Source organism: Cherax quadricarinatus, chromosome 34 (genome assembly GCF_038502225.1).
Source record: "Cherax quadricarinatus isolate ZL_2023a chromosome 34, ASM3850222v1, whole genome shotgun sequence".
NCBI lineage: Eukaryota > Metazoa > Arthropoda > Malacostraca > Decapoda > Parastacidae > Cherax > Cherax quadricarinatus.
The window spans coordinates 8,309,788-8,327,246 of NC_091325.1; the positions used below are offsets into that span (position 1 = coordinate 8,309,788).

Sequence of the window (17,459 nt, forward strand, 5' to 3'; positions counted from 1 at the left end):
GCCTGGAAGCACTTGACTTGTACTCACTAGAGCGCAGGCGAGAGAGATATATCATAATCTACACCTGGAAGATTCTGGAGGGACTGGTCCCTAATATGCACACAGCAATCACTCCATACGAAAGCAAAAGACTTGGCAGGCGATGCAACATACCCCCAGTGAAAAGTAGGGGCGTCACTGGTACATTAAGAGAAAACACAATAAGTGTCCGGGGCCCAAGACTGTTCAACAGCCTCCCACCAGCAATAAGGGGCATTACGGGAAGACCCCTGGTTGTCTTCAAGAGGGAGCTGGACAGTTACCTAAAGACGGTGCCGGATCAGCCGGGCTGTGGTTCGTACGTTGGATTACGTGCGACCAGCAGTAACAGCCTCGTTGATCAGGCCCTGATCCACCGGGAGGCCTGGTCGTGGACCGGGCCGCGGGGACATTGATCCCCGGAATGCTCTCCAGGTAGACTCCAGGTAGAATGCGACCCACGCCAGTCGATTAATACCCAGGAACTTATTTTACTGATAGGTGAACATGGACAGCAGGTGTCTTAAGGAAACACCTCATAATGTTTCCATCTGTACCAGGGATCGAACCACGGTTCTCAATGTGTGAGCTGAGTGCGCTAGCAATCGAGCTACGGGAGACTGTAGATTATCTGTAGGACAGTCCAGCTGTTGAGACCCCAGCGACAGTGAACGCAATCTAGACAGTCCTAGATCACACACTACAGTGCTGTTGAAGGGCTCTTGACCCTAAGAGTTAGAACTATTCATCCGTCTTGTACCTGGAGTTCACCTGGATCTGATGCCTCTTGTCTCCCGCTCGCTTTAAGACCTCAGTGGTTCAGCGCTTCCTTATAACACGAGGCAGAGAAGCAGTCCTAAAATTTACCAACAAAACATATCTCTGCAAATAATCCAAATAGAAACACTTCGCCTAACAGTGCAGTTGACCGCAAATGAGAGGATAACGAAATAATACGCACAGAAATAACTGAAATAATTATATATTAAAAGGTAGACCGATAAGTAGATAAGCAAAACGTGTAACAGTTGGCTTTTTTTGTCGAACTTTTCACCTACTCTGCAGGCTTCGTCAGACGAATAAAGAAGTGACAAATATTGTAGACAGCAGAAGCAAAGGAAAGGCAAACAGAAAGACAAGATTAATATACTGTAATAAACAATGCCAAGCAAAAATCTAAGGAAAAACTATCAGCATTGTCTCTGCTTAAAGACGAAGATAAGTATAATGAACGATTCAAAAATTAAATATACCAGAAAGAACCGTGTATATCTGTAATTAATTAAGGGGACTGCTGTCCTTGTGTCCCGGTCTTGGACAGGGCCTTCTGAACTGCAGAGGAAGTATTTCAGGAATATGAATCGTCAGTTAAACATAAAAAAGACAAGTGAATGTAAACATAAGTTTCTGGGATTTGTCTGGTATCTCGCATGTTCATGATACACACAGAAAACACCAGTAGTCTTCCTAGGCTGTCAAATTCTCATCGTACTTCCGCGTCACTCGCATATGCTAGGTCATTTTAAGGTCCCCGGATAGTTATTATTTTTATTAATGATTTGCCGGTATTCTTCTGGCCCGGGCCTTTTCCAAGTGGTGGCCCGGCCTCGGCTCCCTGTCTAGGGAGTGTCTGAGACCTAAGTCTCCCATGGGAGGAGGTACAAATACCCCCCTCATCTTTGGGACCAACTGTCCCCAGGCCTAGCCACATTCCCTGCTCTCACGGGGCTCGTAGGGAGAAGCTAGGCCTCTCTGGTCTGCCATCCCCGCCCCGTGAGCTGCAAGCTCGGACTCAGGCACCTACCCTACTCTAAAAGGGTTGGGCATGGTGTCGATCACCCCCGGATAGTTGTTGTCTTCTAACCTACATCACACACGTGTGGCAGGACGGTAGTATCTCCTGGAAGCTTGACCTCTTCCAGTGCTCAACTTTCCAATTGAAAAACTGGAAATAAAAAGAGTAATGCAGATTTTTTTTTATATAATCTCCTACAGACTAGCTACAAATGCAATGCTTTCCAGTTATATTTTTAAATATTTATTCGCTTTTTATCTCATTAAACTTTGTGTATGCACTTAGATCCCGGGCTTGATTCAAGGAATATTATAATGATAAAAATGTGCAAAATTATTCCAGGAGCGCTGGTGCCCAGTATATTCTTAGAGATTTCAGATTCCCTTAAAACGCCAGCATAACTTTGTTTCGAAAAGTAAGTAGCAGAACGAGGGAAAAAAGAAAAAAAGGCCGGTAGGAGTATTAGATAAGTAAAATACTATTTCTCGAAAATGTAGCAACTCCACAATCCACTGAAAGAAAGATACGCTCTAGAACTAGCTTGAGACAATATTTGGTTCTGTATAGAACTTTATCAAATGCAATCATAATAAAGTTCTATGTAAGCATTAACCCAATACAAACTTATTCTGTAACATATGCATTTCCTTCACTCTTGTTGGTAGTTCACTGTTCGGCACCGAACCTCTTGAAACCCAAATCAGTATGACTTTAGAGCAGGAAGACGCTGCCTGTCGCACCTGGCAGGACACTGTCACAAAATCACAGAGGCATTTGAATAAAATATTAACGCAGACATTTCAAACATGGATTCTTCACAAGTGATAAATTGACTCTAAGGCCTGTAAAATGAGGTCTTAAGGTATAATAAATAAAGCACGGAAAGGGATAGCCAATGTTCAACATAAAAATTAGTGATAGTGAACAAAACTAAAAATTCTTGAGCTGAGCAAAAAAAATAAAAAAAAAAGTAATATAAGATAATGTGGTCTCTCATTTTCATCGATAACAACGATAACACAACTTTGTATCTTTTGCTGACGATACTAATATGAACTGGAAAGTTTCCTTAGTAAAAAAAAAAAAGGAAATATGGAAAACTGCCAACGAAGGACAATAGACAAAGGTAAATAATACGATGTTTAACGGTGACACATTTGAATTATTTAAATTACGAAAGAGAATAAAACTCAAAACGAGAACAGGATGCAAAACATTTTTCTCAGAAAAAAATAACGATGTTTTTAGACAGTGTATCATTTAGAGAACGCAGTAAACATTACAGACTAAACCAACGGAAAAATGATGGGTTGTTAAAAGCTTTTCAAGCCAGTAATGATACTCTCAAAGCATTTGTGCTCTAGTCTGACTTATGGAAAACATGTGGCTGGGTGCTCCTTAAATAAATCACATATATTGTACTTTTAGGCGCAGAGAGACAAAGAGAGACAGACACAGACACACACAGACACACACACACACACACACACACACACACACACACACACACACACACACACACACACACACACACACACACACACACACACACACACACACACACACACAGTTTCTAAAGGAGGTGCCTGATAAGCTAGTATGAAAAAATCTTAATATTTCGTAATTTTTTCACCTTTAAGGGATAATTTTTCAAATGAATTTAAGATATTTTTGGTAAAAAACACATTTAAATTTGTGGATATTGTTTAGGAAAAGTACGATGGAAATAGTTTGCAGAGAAGAATCTTAATTCTGACGACTTTTCGTTCAGTGTTGAGCTCTATTAAGTCGCAAAATACAGCACCGGGCGAAACGTGGCCAAGGTAAAGACTTGCTCAGCAAACTGCCTTTAACCATACCGACTGTGGATACTTATGATCACTTGACAGACCCGATGAAATTCTATTTTTTTATTGTGCGATTTTCTTTTCAAAATGCAATGCCAGTTGTGTTATTTTCTATAGTATATATATAAAATTTCCATACATCAAACTTCCCCGAACAGTGGTCAAACACCGGGATATGACTCACGAAATCGTATTGACACGATTGCAAACAAACCATACCACGGGTGAGGTTAGAACCCGCGATCAGTCACAAAACTCCAGACCGACGCGTTATCCACTGGGTCACATGGTTCTGGGGATGATCATCCATATTGCCCGGCTTCACATCGAGCCTCCTAGGTTGGAGAAGAAATATTACAGAATTAAGTACTATTAAGAATACTGGTATGTTTATACTGAATATAAAAAGTATGTAAGGTGCATCCGAATGGAAAGAAGTCACTGATATTTTTTGGTTTTATCCTCAATTTACACATGTTAAACAGTGTATGATAATTGTACTAAAGTGTACGTGTACCTAAATAAACTTGCTTACATATTTATTATATATATTCATGAGACAGGAAAGATTAGCACTCCTAAATTGCAGAAAAAATACCAGATTTACATTTCACACTTATTTAACAGGACGGTAGCACAAATGAACTAATTAAATTTAAACCCTACTACACGTACGTGGGCCATTAAGCCTGCAGTTCACTTATACAATAACAATCAAGAATATTACAATCCTTGAAGTAGGGATTAAAGGAAACTCGGTGTGTAAATCTGTGTATATACACAGAGATATGTTTCTCTGTGTATACACCTTTACAGGTTTCCTCTTTTTTTTTATTACGAGGCCGGACTACAAAAGCTCTCCCAAAGCTCCCACATCCTCCAGTGGCTACAACTGCGCATCATCCACTTGGCCGACCTGAGCCTTCTCCTCTTCACCCTTGTCACTCCGTCCCCTCGCGCGCTCCATCCCTTACCACTCCATTCTCCTCGGTCAATTTTAACCTCCACCAGGGCTGACAGGCGTGCATGGGTTCCAGTTAATAAATCGCTTATATGGCCCTCGGGGGGAACTGATCCTAATGTGAGCTGCCTCGTCCACATTGACACTTGGGTTTATGAGTAGAATCTGCTGCTACTTTACTGTTCCCTCTTGTCCAGTGAAGGTTTTGTTACCTATCTCTCGTCTCCTCTGGAGAAACTGTGTCCCCTCTTTTTTATCTCTGGAAGAAATGTGCGGCCCCCATTTCCTCACCAGATATTCTCAAATGATGAAACCCATAGGTAGAGATACTTTTACCTTTGATATAACTTTGATAGGTTTAGAGAGTTTTCCGTCTCCGGCAGCCTGGCCTGATCCAAGCTGATTATGCAAGCATTAGACAAGCCTGATCCAAGGTTGGGCTGCGGGCGTAAAAAACTCTGGAAATCTATCAAATGCATCAAATGCTTGGTCCCAAATCTGCACACTGCCATAACAACATACTGGAGTGAGAGATATGGGAGGAAGTGTAAAATAAACCCAGTGAGGAGCAGGGGTGCGGTGGGGACAATAAGGGAACACTGTATCAACATCCGGGGTCCCAGACTTACCAGAAGATATCAGAAACACTGCTGGAACAAGTGTTGAAGCCTTCAAGAGGAAACTAGACAAGTATCTTCACCAGGTGTCAGATCAACCAGGCTGTGATGGATATGTGGGGCAACGGGCCTCCAGCAGCAATAGCCTGATTGACCAGGCGAGCACCAGACGAGCCTGGCCCATGGCCGGGCTCAGGGAGTGGATATGCTCTCGAAATTCTTCAAAGGTATATCATGGATACAGGTGTGCGAGACCCACGATTTTTGTTTTCTAATATAAAAAGGGGAAACACTGGGAAGTACATGAGATACATTTGCTATTAACCAACAGTTTACAGAGGAAAACTGTTCCAACCACGGCGTTGTGGCTTTTTATTGCCGAGTAATATTTATTTATGAGATATATTGTTCAGATTCAGGTTTGCGAAAAAGATTTAGGAGTTCTGGTTAGCAGTAATCTGAAACCAAGACAACAGTGCATAAGTGTTCGCAATAAAGCTAATAGAATCCTTGGCTTCATATCAAGAAGTATAAATAATAGGAGTCCTCAGGTTGTTCTTCAACTCTATACATCCTTGGTTAGGCCTCATTTAGATTATGCTGCACAGTTTTGGTCACCGTATTACAGAATGGATATAAATTCTCTGGAAAATGTACAAAGGAGGATGACAAAGTTGATCCCATGTATCAGAAACCTTCCCTATGAGGATAGACTAAGGGCCCTGAAACTGCACTCTCTAGAAAGACGTAGAATTAGGGGGGATATGATTGAGGTGTATAAATGGAAGACAGGAATAAATAAAGGGGATGTAAATAGTGTGCTGAAAATATCTAGCCTAGACAGGACTCGCAGCAATGGTTTTAAGTTGGATATAGGAAAGTACTGGTTTGGTAATAGAGTTGTGGATGAGTGGAACAAACTCCCGAGTACAGTTATAGAGGCCAGAACGTTGTGTAGCTTTAAAAATAGGTTGGATAAATACATGAGTGGATGTGGGTGGGTGTGAGTTGGACCTGATAGCTTGTGCTACCAGGTCGGTTGCCGCCTCACGATATCCTCTACTGGAGTCTCCCAACTCAGGGTGACACACCACGGTATGGGTGGAGTTAGAACTCGTGGCAGGTGAGTCGTAAAACTCCAAGCCAGTGCGTGAGCCACTGGGTCTTATTGCTACAATGCGATTCATCTAACTAGAAATATTTATACACCACAGGGAGTCTAGCATGGACCACCACGGTGAACACAAATGCAAGTTTTTACAGATGAATCTCCCGTCAACGTGGCTGTGACGAACTCTAGCTCAAGTCCCCTCAAAGCCGTCATCATGTTTGCCATCGTGTTATTACGACACACATAAACACCTTGTATGAACCCCTGTCCTGCGTGATGGAATATGACAGGGACACATGCTAATTTGTTTTGCACTGCAACTACCATATAGAATTGAGTAGCCACACACTACTGATCAATTCAGTTTTAATATAAATAAGTTTGCTAATGTAAGTGACAGTGAGACTGCGAGAGTAGCATTGCTGTTTTGCAATTAGCTGATACAGGATCGAGCCTATACCACTTTCATATAATAAAAATTATTATTATTATTATTATTATTTCCTTATTATATTAACCAGGAAGAGCTAAACCCACTAAACTGTTTAATCTTGAAGGGGGGGGGGGGAGGTGTTTAGTGTTGAACGGGAGGGAGGGTGTTTGCTTTATCTCATGACCTTTTTCTTTAATTAACGTCATTAGATACGTTCACCAACACTTGAACGCTTCCAGCAGAAACTCGAGTTTCTTACATGGGATATAACATTCCAGTAGACTTGGAGTTTCTTACGCACAACCCTGGAATGCCTTCTTACACGGGATATAACATTCCTCAGGACTGAAGCTTTCTTGCATATTTTTTTCCCTGTCTGCGACCCTCGGCAGTAGAGTAATACACACGTGTTCTTAGCAGTGGCGGACCTACGTTTTTGGGTCCCTGAAGTTCGAACTGTTATGGGGGGGCCCCTTTGTATGAAGCAACGGCTAGGCCTACATAATACTTAATAACCTTTTAATTTTTATTTAAACTATTATCATATAGTGAATTATACTTTAATATTATTTTTTAAAAATCCCTTCTCATACAAAAGACCCAAAATTTTTAAGCAATGTGGACTAAAGTCGTTTCTGCGGCCCCTCGGGATTAGGGACCCTGAAGCTTAAGCTTCATTAGTTTCATAGTGGATCCGCCCCTGGTTCCTAATTTTGCTGCTAGGTAGGCGGGGGCAGCAGGGGTATAAGGAAACATGCCCGGATGTTTTTCCCTCCCTCGGGCTCGAACGTGGGACATTACGATCGTGAGTAGAATACCCTCATGACTTAGCAAACTAAGGATGTGAAGGATGAAGTGGAATACAAACTAGACCTTTTTTGCATTCATTGTACCTAAAATACTCAACCAATGGAGCTCGAGCCTCCGTCCACTAAACACGAGAGATTTATCCTACCTACTTGCCTGCTTTCTAATACCGAGTAGTGAGTACACTCCCATTCACGGATGAGTTACTTTACCTCGAGAATGAGTGAAAAGAGACGGTACAAGTGGAGTACGAGCTTCAGATGAGTGAGGAGTTACATCTTTATTTATGAATGAACTGCATTGCCTGGTGGATGAGTGAATAAAGAGGGTGCAAATGGGCCAAGATCGTCAAATGAATGTGTGAATAAGACAAGGAAGTGGAGCACATCAAATAAGTTCTGAGTACATCATCTTTCGTGAAAGAACGTATTTCCTCGCGAAGTGAAGCACAAACATCAACTGAGCACTGAGTACATCCTTATTTATGAATGAATGAGATGGGGAAGTGGAGTACAAGCCCAACATACAGAGGACAGTGGCGAGCCACGTCCTCGTCCGATCTTCCTCTTACAGTGTTGCTTATACATCAGTTACTCTTGTGGGTCTTTAGAGGGGGTGGAGGCGAAGGGAAGGGGTGAGAAAGGGGGGATGAGAAATGTGATGGAGAAGGACGGTGAAAGATGGAGGGAACGGGAGACGGCGAAGGGAGGGTGTAGGGAGGGGATAAGGGGGACGAGAAAAGGAAGGCAAGTGACGGAGGGGCAAAGGAGTGTACAAGGGGGTGTCCGGACCACTGTGTGGCCCACCACATGAATGGCAAACAAAGAAAGTGTATCTCTCGTAACGGAGAGACTCTGGGAGGAAGTAACCCCTCCCCCCATAAAAAAAAGGTGCGACAGGCGATGCCCAGCGGTCATAGCTTGCCCGCTACCGCTGCCGCAGGCCCTGCAGCAGCCGCTACCGTAGCCTGCAGAAAGGCTTTCCCACGCACCTTACCTCTTAATTCACAGCAAATCATCAATTATTCCTTGATAATGTGATATAATGTCACACAAGCTCTTGGTGCAATACTTCATTTCTCTCTGGTTGTTATTGTGTATTAAAATATTACGTGTTTTTTTGTAAATACATTGCACGTTAAATAGTGTACAGGCGTGTTACGGTACATTTTTTGATGAAGCGCTAAACCACGCGGGTTTAGGATTCAAGGAATAGAGGAGGTTCGATCCTCCGTTCGCTGATCGTTCCCTATCTCTGGCTAGTTAGGGTGTAAATACCCAATATTACATTACATGCATTACAATCTAGGTAGTAGGATGGTAGAGAGAGCTGGACAGATACCTAAACTCAGTGCCGGATCAGCCGGGCTGTAGCTCGTACGTTGGACTGCTTGCGGCCAGCAGTCACAGCCTGGTTGATCAGGCCCTGATCCACCGGGAGGCCTGGTCATGGACCGGGCCGCGGGGGCGTTGATCCCCGGAATAACCTCCAGGTATGGTAGAGAGCAGCCATCCAGGGAGGTATTGCTGTCTTCTCTTACGACCATGAAATGGAAGCCCGTTAAACGTTTTGCTTTCTGGCAGAGGTGCTAGTTTTTTTTTTTTATCTTTACCGTCTCGTCAACATGTAAGATGGCAGGTGAATCTTACAAACTCCTGTTTGAATTTAATATAAATTTTACTTTCCTGTGTGCTTCCTAGTAGCACTTGTTCCTGTAATATCTCTCTTTCTTATTTAGGTGACCTGGTCTGGAACCGAACGATCGGATGATCAACTCCGGAACCAACAGAATATATATTTATAACTGAAATATTAAATCTTTACACACGCATTTTACATATATACGTTATATAAAAATAACTGAAATGCGTTATAATGGCAATCTAGGATATTCTCGTACTTTGTGCAGAAGACTTGAAATCCATCTTCTGAGGCCGCAGCTTAATACAAATGATAAGTGTTTGGCCAGCTGGTTATACTGTCTAATGCATTATTGCCGGAGTTTATTTGACGCGTTAAGGGGTACTTCACTATATGATTTTTGCTGTTTTTCCCTGGCCACATTGCTGGTGCACACTGTAGTTGAGGTAGATGTGTGGAGTATACTGTCGTGGAGGTATGAGGTATGCGGAGTACAGGGCAGTGAGGAATAAAAAGGCACAATACAGTGACTGGAACAGTATACAACCCGCACATAGGAGAGAGAAGCTTATGACGATGTTTCGGTCCGACTTGGACCGAAACGTCGTCTTCAGCTTCTCTCTCGTGTGCGGGTTATTTGTGTATAGGTACCAGCAGAGGTGTGTATACAATATCGACATACTGAGTAAGACAGACTAGGGAAAGGATGACGTTCTGTCAAGCCTGAGAGACAGAGAACCTCAAAACTACCTCTCCACTTCCACCCTCTTCAGTGTTTGACTGAAGAAGCTTGTTATTAAAGCGATACGTTTCGGGACTTTTAAGTGTGCGCATGGCTGTTATTCATCAGTGGAGGTGTGCATTGGTACACATGTAACGCGAGAGTTGAAGCCTAGTATATTGGGATGGGAGGGGAGGGTATAGGAGCTCACTGGAGGTGTATGAGGGTGTGTTGCTGCATAGTGTAACGGAGGTGGGGGAGGTGCGTGGGGGTGTAAGATTACAGTGTTGTTGAGTTATTGCTTGTGTGGGAGTGTGGGCCGTCACCCGCGGGACCACTGTAATGCCCCGCGGCGGCCTCAACGAGCACACCCAAAGTTCCTGTGACCCTCAACACTATCCTTTACCTGGGAACCGCCAAGCTTACTAGACTTCTCTCAATGTTCCAGTCGTCGCTACTGCCTTCACAGCTCCGCATTTCGAACACAACAAGGCCTCTTGTATTCACCTCTGTGTTCGATTGATGAAGTTGCTGTGCATTAAAGATAACTAGGTCTTGCACTTGTGTCATATATACAAGATTCCTTATAAGCACCTGTGACTGGGAGACAGGCGGACGATGTGCTCGGCCCCACCCTCCTATTCACATTTTCGTCGGACGAGGTTTCCACCCGTCTTCTATATACTGATTCTACCGTCTCTGTCTTTCTGTCTGTCTCGTTGGCTCCCACACCACTTCTCCCTTAGGTCCCACAACCTTTGCTTCACCTCTATCCGCCCCCTCCCACTTTCCTTCTCTCCCCCACCCCGGCTCTTCTCCGTCCCCACCTCCACCTCTTTCCGTCCCCCACTTCCAGCTACCAGTGCTCTCTGACCTGACAGTGATCCCTGCCGGTCTGTGCCACACTGGGAAACGCGCTCCGTTCTTACCTTTTTCTTTATTAAACAAACCGGCAATGTAAAGCTATCTTATTCTATGTGATATTTGCATAGTGGGAACAGAAAGGTAGCTAAGCTTCCCTGTAATATCCGGTCATACAGGGTGGATTACACCTGGAGAGAGAGAGAGAGAGAGAGAGAGAGAGAGAGAGAGAGAGAGAGAGAGAGAGAGAGAGAGAGAGAGAGAGAGAGAGCGTTACGAAGAATGGAAATTTAAAGATGCCATCGCTGTTAGTAGGAAGGAAAAGGTTGACAGGACTAAATAAGTGTAATTATATCAGCATACAAAAATTTGCAACATTTCTTAGCAACCATATAGATCAGTTAGGCTGTGATGGCTTAGAGCGTTTGTATGCCGCTAGCAGTAATAGCCTGGTTGACAAGGTAGTCAACATGGCAGACTAACCTGTGGTCGGGCTGCTCAGGAGCTCAGAAGGTACTGCCGTCCCGTCATACGAGCGAGATTTCGTCTGTTTTAAACTTCCATAATAACTAGACTGTGATGAATGCATAGGCCGGCGGGTCTCCAATAGCAACAGCTTGGTCGAGCAGTAAAGCATCGGGAAAACCTGCCCCCTATAGGAAATAACTCGAAACAAATCACAGGTAAACCTGTGATTGACATTCTGCCTACACATATTTCCTCTCTGGGTGTTGTCTCATAGTTCTTATCCATGTAATATTGCCTTTCCAATTTAGGAGATTTGGTCCGAGACCGGGTCGCGGCACGATGAACCCCCAAACCAAATGGAACAACAAAAATAAGTGCAAAATGATAGGGGAAAAAATACTGCGTGCAGAAAATATCTTAGAAGTAATTTTAACATGCGAGAGAGACCACTACTAAAATATCGTCCTGATAACAGGGATGAATTTATCATTGAAAAGTCAATTTACTCTGCAATAAATATTCTAAGATGTCTTAGTGTTTCTCAGCTTCTAAAATTATAATTCTGAAAGCTCAAATCCTGTTTAGGACAAAAAGTTTTATGTAACAAGAGAGGCAGACTGCTGGGATGGAATCAGTGGGAAAGTAATAGGTAATCAAGTTTTATCTAGGGATGATGAAGGGGGTCTCCACTTCCTTGGATCAAGAGTACTTCGCCAACATCAAGGCACCTGGAGGGTCTGCCTTAATAAATATAACTAGGTGTCAGGTAATGCCATACTTGTGTGGGCACAGTGGTGCATAATTCCTATTCGTTAAAGCTGCTACCAATTACTGGCTGTAAAACTTGAACGATTATGTCTCGTGGTGGTGACTCAGGTGGTGACACTGATGATTCAGGTGGTGCTGGTGACTCAGGGGTGCTGAGGTAACTGACCACTACTCGTGTTTTCCTGCTTACATCTAGTACCGCCTATGTGAGAGGGAGGGGGTAGGGGACCACCGCCTGGTGCCACCTTTTTGTGAGAGGGTGGGGGGTGGAACACTGCTTATTACGCCTGGTATCGTTGCCACAATAAGGGTCGCATTAGTTGCACATGTATCCTTTTACGTAATATATTGTCGGTATTCTATCAACATTGTTACACGCCTACTATCACCTGTATGGTTCGAAAATCCGAGGAAGCTAGAGCATCCCCCTGAGGTAGCAAGCTGAGGGTTCGCTAACCTCCGTTGAATCAACGAAAAACTCCCATTAGCGGCCCCGCTACCTTACAGGTCAACACGACTTATCTTCGACTACTGTGGCTGGATGACCGATAAAAGAAACCGATCCAGCAGCTTTCTTTTATGCGGTAAACACACATCAGTGTGAGACACTGGATTCAGAGGCACAAGGAATTAATTCCGGATACAGAGATCTTAGGTATGACACGTAAGCGTCATCAAGACAGTCTTGGGGGTGGGGTACGTCTGGGGGTTGAATGAGTGTGTCAGGTGTGGACTCGGTATGTAAACAGGCATTTAAACTCCATCATCACACACTAGTGGAGATGGGCCGTCGATAGCTGCTCCCCATGCCCCCCTCTCCCCTTCCCCTAGTGGGTGAATAGCGTAATTATTCGCGCTGTTGACCCACGGATCGCAAAGCGTGAGTGAAATAATCAATGGGGTAAAGGGGTATGTGATCGGCGGCCGTGGTGAAGAGGAGAGACACGTCTAACAAATAGTCTCCTGTGTGTGAGTGTGAGTGTGTGTACGTACATACGTATTTACCTAGCTGTGTTGGCAGGGGTCGTTTTATAGCTCCTGGCCCCGCCTCTTAACTCTTGTCGACCCGGTTTTACTTCTTCCTAGCCTTCAGGGCCAGATTATATCTTCTCTTGAAACTGTGTATAGTTTTTGCCTTTTTTTCTAGCTCGTTCCACTTGTCAACCCTAAGACTCTGGAAATACATCTTAATATCCCAATGGCTTGTATGTTTCTTTAGCTGCCACATTTGTCCCATGGCGCTCTCCTGTCTGAGAAACCAGCTTCTTATCTGTTAATACTAATCTTCCGAGTAATTTATATGGCATGATCATGGGTCCTCTGGTCCGTCTCTCATGTAGTTTGTTATATTGAAATCCTCCACTCTTCTCGTAGTTCACACTCCTTAGTTCCGTTACTTATCTCTTTACAAGCTGTTAGATCTTTCTAGTTTCGTTCTACGAGTGATCAAGTAGAAGTTTCTTACTGGCGTCGCAGACTTCTTGATGTGCTGTACCTAAGTAGTGTATTATGCTCTAAATGTATCTTTGTTAAGATTCGTAGGCTAACTAGTTTTTCATATGCTGCTGAAGTTGTGTGGTTTTTGGATGTCCTTGATGTGTGATACTCGCAGATCATATCTGCGAGATCTTATCAGGTTTTATTCCGCGTCTGGTCTTCTCACTCCCGTTTCAATTCTCATTATTTAGCAATTCTCATTATGTAACAGAAGTAGCCACCTATATGCCCATTCTTTCATCTCAGTCACGTTATTCTGACGTGCATTTCTGCCTTCTTCTGTTGTCATGTTCCTCACTATCTTCAGGTCGTCAGCAGTAATACATAATATTAAATTTCCTCTGGCAGGTCATTTACGCATATCACGAAGAGCAGGGGTCCAAGCGCTGATCACTGAGGGCTTCACACATCACTTAAGCCCACACCATGCAGGTATTCTTGTATCCACTTACCCATCTTCCTGTTACTTTTGTCTGTTCTTCAAGTATGTGTAACTTCGTCTTGCTAGCTTTCGCGTCAGATGCGTTCTTGAAGTCTAGAATTAGCCGTCTTCCCCATCCTCTCCTGTTTGATTCCGTCACTTCTATATCTCGAGCTTCGAGGGGAAGGCTAAGGTGCCTTGCTGTAGGTGAAAAGCTCTTAATCAAAGAAATTGGAATTACCGTCCTTTTACTTTTATCGAATCTGATTGCTTCCCATTCCCCAGGGTTTGTATATAATAATAATAATAATAATAATAATAATAATAATAATAATAATAATAATTCTAGAAGAAAATAACTGCCATCCCTTAACGTGTGATGGCTGTCTATATAATTTTTTCCGGGTCCTTAATCTATCTTTATATTTCCTTGTATCTTCGCTAGATAGCTATGCGGTTATATAGCTCAGGGCTTCATCTCTCTCTCTCTCTCTCTCTCTCTCTCTCTCTCTCTCTCTCTCTCTCTCTCTCTCTCTCTCTCTCATAGGTGGTGTGTGTGTGTGTGTGTGTGTGTGTGTGTGTGTGAGGGGTAATGCCCCGGCGGTGTCAATGGACGCTCTCATTCTTTTTCGTCATTTCTAAAATGATTAGAAACATTGATGAGAGCTCTCTTTATAATTTACGAGTATTTATTTTCTCTCGATAAGGTCTCTCACAGTGAGCAGATGTTTAATTAGTATTATATTCATAGAGATGCGATAGACCCGTAAGGACCATACCGTGCCCGAGGAATGTGTATCAGCTTAGATCATCAAGGGGAGAGTGGATGCTTAATTTAACACCTCATACCTCGAACTTTCAAAAACTTTCTTCCGTCATGCTCCGCCACTTTGGCAGCAAGGTGCCCTGACCCCTCCTCCTCCCTCCCAGAGGCTCGTCTCAGTGCCTGTTTTCCTACAGGAGGAGGTTCAGGCAGGGCCGGCCCTCATCAGCAACACGTCGAGTGAAGGGTAGCAGTTGTGAAGCGGGTGGGGAGAGCCGGGTAGGAGGCGATCACGTTTAGTAAACAGTATTGGAGGAACCATGATACAAGCATTGCTGTACATATCATTACTCCCAGGGATACTGTGCACCCATCAGTACCTTGCCATCTGGTCTTTACTGCCACTCAGTCGCCTACCATAAGGTCTTTACTGCCCCTCCATGCCCAACCACCAAGTCTGTATTATCCTTCAGGTTTTGACTGCCCTCTTCCCTGCACATCAGTGCATTTCACTGCACTTCCCTGCTTCCCGCTAACTTCTCCCGGCACATTACTGCCCTTCCTTGCTCTTTATTGCTCTTCTCTGCTTTCCACTACTTATCCCAGCACGCCACAGCCTGTCCCTGCCCACTCCGTCTACTCTACGCTGCCCTCCTCCCTGCCCAATAACTGCCTTCCATCTCAACCATTCATGCTTCCAGAACTCAAACCTGAGTGTGTTTATCTGATTACTGTCATGTTAATTTGCAGATCACTCTGTGGAAAATTAGTTCAGGAACGTCATCGTGGTATAATTGTTTTGGATTTGTATAGATGTTGAAATTGTGAGGAGTTTAAATATATATATATATATATATATATATATATATATATATATATATATATATATATATATATATATATATATATATATATATATATGTCGTGCCGAATATGTAAAACTAGTCAATTAGCAAGAACTCATTTAAAATTAAGTCCTTTCTAAAAAATTTTCTTATACGTTTAAAGATACATTTTTTCATTAATATTGATGTAAAAATTTATAATTTTGCACCAAAAGGAACTTAGAAAACTTACCTAACCTTATTATAACAAGCGCAATTTATTTTAGCCTAACCCAGCTAAATATATTTTAGATTTGGTTACAGTAATTTAATACTAAACAACCACAGTGAAATATATTTTTTTCGTGAGGTTCAGAATGATTTTGGCGAAATTATTGTATACACAAATTTTCACTTGTCCTATATGGCAAGATGAGCGTTGCTATTTAAGCCAAGATCGCAAGTTCTGCCTATTCGGCATAATTTGCATAATTTGTACTGTTGCAAAAGTGTTGATTCTTGTTTGCGCCATAAAAAAACATTCATTGTATAGCGTTATATAAAGAGGTATTCCTTACAAAATTAGGCAGATATGCAGTACCTCATTACATTTTAATAATAAACTGATTCTTATTATCATTATATTATTATTATTGTAAAGTAAAAGGACACAAGTGCAACTAATGTGACATTTATTGTGGCAACGTTTCGCTCTCCAGGAGAGCGAAACGTTGCCACAATAAATGTAACATTAGTTGCACTTGTGTCCTTTTACTTTACATATTGTCGGTAATTCTACCAACTTTATTACATTATTATTATTATTATTATTATTATTATTATTATTATTATTATTATTGAAAAGCCTGGGAATGGAAAGTAACCAGGTTTGAAATAGAATCTTAATATTTTGTCACCAAAGCTACGCGACATTTCAGTCCGTCCTGCACCTGGGTGATGGTCCAGGACACTTCATCTTAAGTTTCAAAATTGAGGTGTAGTTGTAAATTCTAAGAAAACGAGGGGACCAATGATGAATTGTGGCAACCATTCTCACTTTACAAAGTTTCCCAAAATTGATTCAAATCTTGTAACGAGTGATGCCAGCCTAGAAAGTTTGAAGCCGAGCTTAAGAAGCATTCTCTTCTTATCTCAGGGAGAAGATGATTTTAAAATACACCAGCACATTAAGTTTGAGGTTATGTTAAGTTAGATTACATTGTATTTAAGTCAAGTTAGCTTAGAATCAGGTTAAGTTAGGTTACGTATACCTACGAACACGTAATAACCACAAATAAGCTAATTATAAGAACTGGATCGTATCGATACCCGATACGAGCCTTGCCCACGTCCGGGCTCCGGGAGTAGAAGGACTCTCGGAACACATCAAAGGCATACGTCTGGCAGCGAGCTTTTCCCGGGAAAAATATCAAACATTGAATTTTGAACGCGTTGCGCAGTTGGTGGGGCACTCATTACAAGCTCCTTGACGGGGTGAAAAGTATTTTGATACATTTGCATAAAACCATAAACCTCTAGGAGGTCCGATCTTGGAGCGGAGGGGTCATTGCCCCCCGCGGTGATGACCTCCGGAACTACCCCTCAACGAGTAGCAAGAGAAAGGGAAATTATGAAAATTATACGACACTGATGTACCGAATGATCCATGTGGGTTTAGCGCTTTTTGCGGATATTATTATCATAACCAAGCGCTAAACCCGTAAGGCATATACAGCTTTTGTGGATATAATAAAAATATTTTAATACCTGCACTATTTTTTTTCCAATATATGAATATATTTTTGTATGAAATATATATTTGTTCATGTTTGATTGACTAAATACTGCTTTGTCACTAGTATATACGACTCTCAGTGTATATACGACTCTCAGTGTATATACGACT

The 17,459-nt window shown here is 42.5% G+C and overlaps 1 protein-coding gene across 7 annotated transcripts in view; it reads left to right on the forward strand.

The window, feature by feature from the left end:
* Positions 1 to 17,459, forward strand: part of LOC128693682 (transforming protein p54/c-ets-1) — a 496,563-nt gene that overhangs the window by 344,370 nt on the left and 134,734 nt on the right. For 4 of the 7 annotated variants that reach the window (XM_070091145.1, XM_070091146.1, XM_070091148.1 and 1 more), the window contains one exon: positions 13,894 to 13,977. The exons of the other annotated variants lie outside the window; for them this stretch is intronic. In XM_070091145.1, the coding sequence (XP_069947246.1) occupies positions 13,894 to 13,977 (84 nt within the window). The remainder of the gene's footprint in view (positions 1 to 13,893; positions 13,978 to 17,459) is intronic. 7 annotated transcript variants of the gene reach the window in all.